The sequence below is a fragment of the Hipposideros armiger genome, unplaced genomic scaffold, assembly GCF_001890085.2.
Source record: "Hipposideros armiger isolate ML-2016 unplaced genomic scaffold, ASM189008v1 scaffold_818, whole genome shotgun sequence".
Lineage (NCBI taxonomy): Eukaryota > Metazoa > Chordata > Mammalia > Chiroptera > Hipposideridae > Hipposideros > Hipposideros armiger.
The window spans coordinates 291,221-298,350 of NW_017732168.1; the positions used below are offsets into that span (position 1 = coordinate 291,221).

The following is a 7,130-nucleotide window of genomic DNA, read 5'->3' on the forward strand; positions in this document are numbered from 1 at the left end:
TAGCTGGTGCCCATTAAAAAAAAAAAAGCCCATATTTCTTGGCGTGAGCTTGCCTTGGAAGTATGCAATTCATTTTGAATGTAACAGGATACATTAAACACACACACACACACACACACACACACACACACACACACACACAAAACAAGCCATGTCTTGATAATGACTCTGGAGGTTGAAAAGCACTTAGTTGAATTTCTGAATGTTTTCATGGTGAATGAACCCTTGGAGTTCAAGTAAAGAAAAATGAACACAGGCTAAAGAGCACCCAGAGTAGTGTAAGGGAGGTTCTGATTGTGTCTCCAGCTTGTCACTGACATGACACAGTGAGAGCAGGTAAGGCTGCAAAGACCTCGACTAGTAAGTGCAGGTGAGGTCTGAGGAGCCTTGGGAAATTGTTGATGGGACACAGCTACTCCAAGCGTCAGTCTAGGACCAACAACAGCACTGGTATCACCTGGGAGCTTCTGGAAAATGCAATCTCAGGCCCTACTCCTGAGATTCTGAGCCAGAATCTGCATTTTATCAAGATCCCCAGGGATTCACATGTACACATGGTTTGAGATACACTGATATGGGAGCAGTGAGCTCCCACAGTGAAATTCATGTGGATGTGTTCTGAAATAGGAACCACAGAGAGGAGCTAGATAAAAGAAGGGGGGGGGGACTACCGGTCATTCTGAAGGAAGTAATCACAGGCATTTATTTGTAAGGGTAAAACATAAGGCTACCCTGAGAGACTGAGGAATTTGTAAAGAAACACTCCTTAGGCAAAAAGTTAAAAGGAAGTTTAAGATGGAATTTCCTTCCCCAGTGCCCCCAAAAGTCTTAGTGGTGTTTCATGGTAATTCGCCAAACTGCAGGCATACCTCAGAGATATTGCAGGTTTGGTTCCAGACTATGGCAACAGAGCAAGTCTCACAGTAAAGCAAGTCGCAATCTACTTGCTGTCTTGCTTTGGATTTATAAAAAAACGCAATGCCTGTGGAGCGCAATAAAGCGAGGCGCAATAAAATTAGGTCTGTCTGTGTATGCTTAGCTAAATGACACCCCCACCACCACCCAGGGCAAGAGGAAGAGATGTTTTAAGAATAATAACTTGGGGTAAGTGAGAGATATCGAAAGTGCTTTTTGGAAAACTATAGTCATATCGTCACCACTTTTCTAGAAATTAAGTATCTAGAAATCTAGACATCTTTAAAATATAGCTGTAGAAGTACAAAAAGTTGAAAAAGGCTTTGACAAAATCATATTTGAGCCTGCATACTTAGCTCCATAGCAGGTCCACTGACTCCTACTCACCTGTTCAACATTAACGCGTATTTATTAGGTGTGAGCCACTTGCTTTTCCCTCCTGGGGATTCTAGTCCAGCTCCCTCTCTGTGGTGACTCTTAACATACTGTTGTGATCGAGTTGGCGATCAAGCACACTCCATATCAAAATCAACACACTTCCTAAGAGAAACAAAACTAACAAACAACCTGATGCTTGGAGCTAAGACAGATAAAAAATTAAAAATCAGATGCATGGTAAGGGAAACATCACAGGCGTGGGCCCTTCAGTCTAGAAGCACACAGCCTAATCTACACCAGCAGTTCTGGAGACGGTGCTGTATCACAAGCCCAGGACAAACTTGCCGTTTACGACCTTGGATCACCAGGAAGAGATGTAATTGCATTTAACAAGTCTGTTCAATTTAATACTTCAGGGAAATAACACATTTTCTAAAGTTTCCCATAAAAATGGCTTTTAAATGTTTAAATGGTGTGGAAAGAGGCATTCTTTGTTGTTATAAAAAATTAATATACTTCCAAATGAAATGAGCTAATGAATTAAACCCAAGATGGCGCTATTTTTCTGTTGTTGTTAATGATACAGAGACCATAAAGGGAATATCCTTTCCCTTTGCATTTGGATATTTTAAAAGTGCAAATAAAAATAACTGTTCTGATTGGTTCCTGTCAGTTAGAGGCCAGACTCTTAGGCCTGGTTCATGATATCTCTAATGTCTGACCAACTTTAGCAGCTACGGGCATCTTATTGAAAAGTAAGTTGAATTCTCTACCTATAAATTCGGCAGAGACGTAGTTTTCTTAAATCCAGTTTTAGAGACTCCCCTGAGAAATCTGCTGTCGCCTCATATGGCTGCCTTAGTTGGTATATTTCTTTGGTGGATGTGAAAAAACGAAGTGAAGCTTTGCATACAGAGTAGGTTGCTGTAATGTTAATAGCCATGAACAAGAGACTTATCACAAATTTTTCTCCTCCTAGATGCCATCAACAGATATCCACCAATAAATTTCCAAACAAAGTGCAGTAGACTCAGCTCTAGAAGTCCAAAGCAGCCCCTACAAGAGTTGCGAAGGTATTCACCATCTGCTATTACTTGATGAATAAATGCACCTTACTCCCTTCCTTCTCCTCCTTCTCTATCGATTCCTTCTTTTTCTTCCTCTTCCTCCTCCTCCATCCTATTTGGACAACATCTATTGCTAAACAATATGAAAATATAATTTGGGGAACAAAAGTTAATCATCAAAAGTGACCAGGTTGGTTTGAACAACAACCAAATAGAGATTGTTTTAAGTGGAAAATCGAGTTGTTGAAGTAAAACCACCAGTGGGACTTTCCAGTGACAATGAGCATACCTAATGACCAGATCTTGGCTCATAAATATCATGCCCCACTAAAAGGAACCAGAGTTTCTTAGAAAAAATGGCTAATTCTAGGCTGCAGTGGGGAAAGCACAATGTGAGCCTGAACGTGTGTTATGCCCGAACGCAAGAAAGTAGTCAAAACTAGCAGTGTCATATCAAAAGGGCAGAGGAGCTATCTTGAAAGGATTCCCACTGGCGCAGTGTTGGACAATTTGAACATCAGAAAGAATAATGACAGTAATGGATTAAAATATATTGAATCTTAAAAATTCACAAGGCTACAGAGAGACCCTGTGAGGGAGGAGGGGGAGGAAATGCTCTTTTTTATAGAAGTATGCTAGCTAGTAAATGTAGAAGAAATGGTAGAATTAGAAAATCACCAATTTGTAATCCCAAATGTGACAACTGAGTCAGCAAGGATCAAGGAATGCTAAAACCATTGGGTGACAGGTTGTTGGGGAGCAGTCTATTCACACAGTCTCATGGAACCACTCTCATATTATGTATTAATTACAAAGAGGGAAATGTGCTTTTACATGGTAAGGACTGGCAGTAAGGTCAGGCAGTGCCCATTGCAACCAAGACCTGCCATTATGTGCCTCCCAAGGTGATGTAAGGGGAGATATAACATCATCTAGGTGACACTCTTCCTAGAAATGTTTGACCCAAGTCTAATAATGAGGAAACCACTGGACAATTCCAGAATGTGGAATATTCTTCAGAACAGTTAGCCTATATTCTTCAGAGGTTTCAATATCATGAACAGCAGAGGGATATGGGGTACTGTTCTAGAATAGGAGAGATTAAAGAGACATAATAGCCAAATGCAATAGTGTACATTTCGATTGGCTCATAGATCACACACACACACACACAAAAAGCTTATGTAGCTGACTTTTGGGGGACAGCTGGGGAAATGTGAATATAAACAATATGTTGGATGATAATAATTCATGTGGATTTCATTATTGTGGTGATACCATCATGTTAGTATAAGAATGTCTTTGTTCTTGAGAGAGATGTGCTAAAGTATTTGAGAGTAACATACATGATGGCTGCAGCCTACTGTCAGGTGGTTTTTAGGGGAAGTAGGATGGTGTGTGTGTGTGTGCGTGCGTTTGTGTGTGTGTGTGTGCACGCACACGTGTGCATGCATGCATACATGTGTATATATATAGACATACGTGTGTATGTACACACATATCCGGAGTAGCAAGATGGTACAGTTGGAGAATCATCTAGGTGGAAGGTATACAGGTATTTATTCACGGTTCTGTTTACAACAGTCAGCAAACCTGACAATTTTAAAAATAAAAAAATTTGTAAAATTCAGTGGATGGATTATACAGAGTAATAGAGACATCTGAAAAGAAACATAACTGGAAAATAAAGCTGAAGAAATTACTCAGAATGCAGAGAACATAAATATAAGATGTTTAGAGACAGTACAGAACAGAAAGACCTAAGCTATCTAATTGGAATTCTAGAAAGATAAAGTAGAAATAATAGATGAGAGACAGTATGCAGAGACATAAAGAGATGGTCATTTTCAAGAACTTATGAAAGACATGAATTAAAAGGTGGAGAAAAGACAAGATCTAACAGGCAGGATAAATAACAAGAAAGGAACAGTTAGACATGGTGTAGGGGAATTAGGCCATCAAGACAAAGAAAACTTAAAAGCAGCCAGTAAGATCACCTACAAAGAACCTACAAAGAAACTATTATTAGGCTGTCAGCTGAATTATCAATAGCAATAGTGGAATTCACAAAATTATTTATAACCTTTAAAGTAATGAAAGAAAATTTTTGTCAACTTAAAAAAATTGTCTTTCAAAAATAATGGTAAAACAAAGACAATTTGAATAAACAAAAAACAGTAGTTCACCAGAAAAAGACCTTTGCTAAAAGAACTTCTAAAGCATGTACTTCAATGAAAATTTTTTTAAAATGACCACAGAAGGAAAGGCTCAGATGCAAGAATTGTGAATGATAAAAATTAGTCAATATCTAAATAAATGTATTTTAAAATAATATTAATATCCAATTAGTGGGGTTACAAAAAAATCTGTAAGCTATGAAAAGAAAACATTTGGCATCTGATGATTTTTAACAGAAAAAACCAGTTGTACTAAGACTATAAATATTAATAAATATTAATTACTTAAACATGATAAAAGACATTAAGCAATAAAATTATCTTTGTTATTAAAAAACAACAAAAATTTTTAATAAAAAGGCAAGAAAAGGAAAAAAGGACAAGTAGAAGGCAAAATGTAAGACAACAGGATCAAATTCATTTAAGTACATATATATCAGTATTTATTGGGTTGTCGGAAAAGTCATGACGTATTTTTTCTGTTTTTCATTGCAAAAGTGCATCATGATTTTTCCGAAAACCCAATATAATAAAAATACCTAGACTAAACATGTCATTTACAATCAGAAATTGGTGGATTTAAGAAACAAAATAAAATCAAAGCAAAACAAAATAAAACTGTTTGCAAGAGACACAGATACAAAAATTAGAAATGGAAAAGTTGAAAGTAAAATTATGGGAAAAATATATGAGGTAAATATTTTAAAAACAAAGCTGGAATAGCTATATGAATATCAGAAAATATAATTTAAAACAAAACCATCTTATAGGAACAAAGAGGGTCGCTACATGTTGACAAAGTGTTCAATCATGAAGAAGAGACAACAATTCTAAATTTATAAGAGGATAATAAAATCTTAGAACATACAAAGTGGTAATTGAAAAACTACATGGAGAAAGCACCATAGAACTGTCATCAGAGTTGGAAATTTCAGTATACCAGTTTGAATATTGATACGTCAAGCAGACAAAAATTAGTAAAGTGTAAAAGATTTCATCATAGGTAACAAGCTTGATTTAATAGACTCATTTAGAACCCTGCACAGATAAATGAGACATTCTTCTGAAGAACGCATGGAACACCAACAGCTGATGAATCAAGGTGGGGAGTTTACAGGTGCTCACTGTGCAATTTTTAACTTACCAAGCACTAACACACCTCTAGAAGTTGGTGCCATACAATCCAAATGATCTGATCACAATGCAATTAAATTAGAAATTAGTAAAAACAATATTTTGAAAGCCCATATATTTAAAATTAAAATCACATTTCTAAATAACTATTGGGACCAAAAAAAATCATAATGAGAATTTAAAAATACTCAGAACTGTATAATAATCAAACTGTTATGTGTCAAGATTGTGGGATATGTCAGAATTCATAATTTAGGCAAGTTTATAGTCTTACTATGTTAGGGAAATTTTTTTAAACTCTGAAAGCTAATGAGCTAAATATTGCTCTTAAGATGTTATAGAAGAAAAAGAAACAGAATATACCCAAAGATAGGAATAAAAATAGAACTTAATGCTGTTTAATTAAGATATTTAAAAAGATATCAACAAAGGCAAAAGTTAGTTCTTTTAAAACTATATATATATTGTATTTCCAAATACTACTTATACTTTTAAAATTAGAAATAATTGAAATGAAGTAGTTACATGAGTGCTTCTTTGTTTCGGTGGTAAATCATGCTGTACTCACACACACACACGTACCTACCCAACATCTGACTGAAATCAGATGTGCACCAGCCCCTGGGAAGCACACTTAGGCAGATGCCTTCGGCAGCATGCCTTCTTTTATTGTGCAGCGTGTGCACTTCTATGTGGTGCTCAGGGCCAGAGAGAAACTCCCAATCCAGAAGCCCCAGCTGCAGAAGCTGTAAGGAAGCTGTAAGAAGACTCTGCCTGGAATCGCTCTCCCTTGCAGGCAGTCAGGAGAACTGTCCAGCAGCAAATGCTTCCTGAAGTCAGGACTAAGGCCTGCGCAGTCAGTCCACCAAGAGCAGGGCTCCCCCTGCTGCAGGTGTCTGGAAGCGTGGAAAGGTGTTTCGTAGTTGCATTTGCGTTTGCATTAGGCTCCAGCTTATACAAATTAAAAGGCATTTTTGGAAATCACTCCCACTATGTGTTCTGTTTGAAGAGCAATATGAGTGGGGGAGGGGATTCACAGTGCTACTGGTCGGGAAGTTTCTTCCCCTGTTCCACATTGCCCTAGGTATACTAGAGGCTCAGCTTCTCTTATGAATCCAAAATGGTAAAATGTCAGGGACTGGCGGCGGGGGCATTAGAAATTGACACATGAAATCTATACCTCTCTGTGGGTGAACTCCCAGCTGCTGTGCTGAGCTGGGACACCCCAGGCCTTCTCTAAGTGACCAAAGACTGTAACAGTGACAAGCCACACAGCCGCTTCTGAAACTCCCTGCCTGCGCCTTTCAAGAGAAGTGAGGCAGAATTGAGCGCATAGAATTGAGAGGAAGATGAGAATCCCTGCTAGGCAAGAGGCCTGGCCAAGAAGATGCCTTGGCAAGTCGTCAGAATGACTTGCATAAAAATTAGATCATTCTGCTCTGAGATTTTAAGAAACGCA

At 37.8% G+C, this 7,130-nt stretch overlaps 1 protein-coding gene across 1 annotated transcript in view; it reads left to right on the forward strand.

Annotated features, from left to right (window-relative positions):
- Positions 1–7,130, forward strand: part of COL6A6 (collagen type VI alpha 6 chain) — a 101,675-nt gene that overhangs the window by 91,074 nt on the left and 3,471 nt on the right. The window contains 1 exon segment of the mRNA XM_019628915.1: positions 2,273–2,366. Within this exon segment, the coding sequence (XP_019484460.1) occupies positions 2,273–2,366 (94 nt within the window).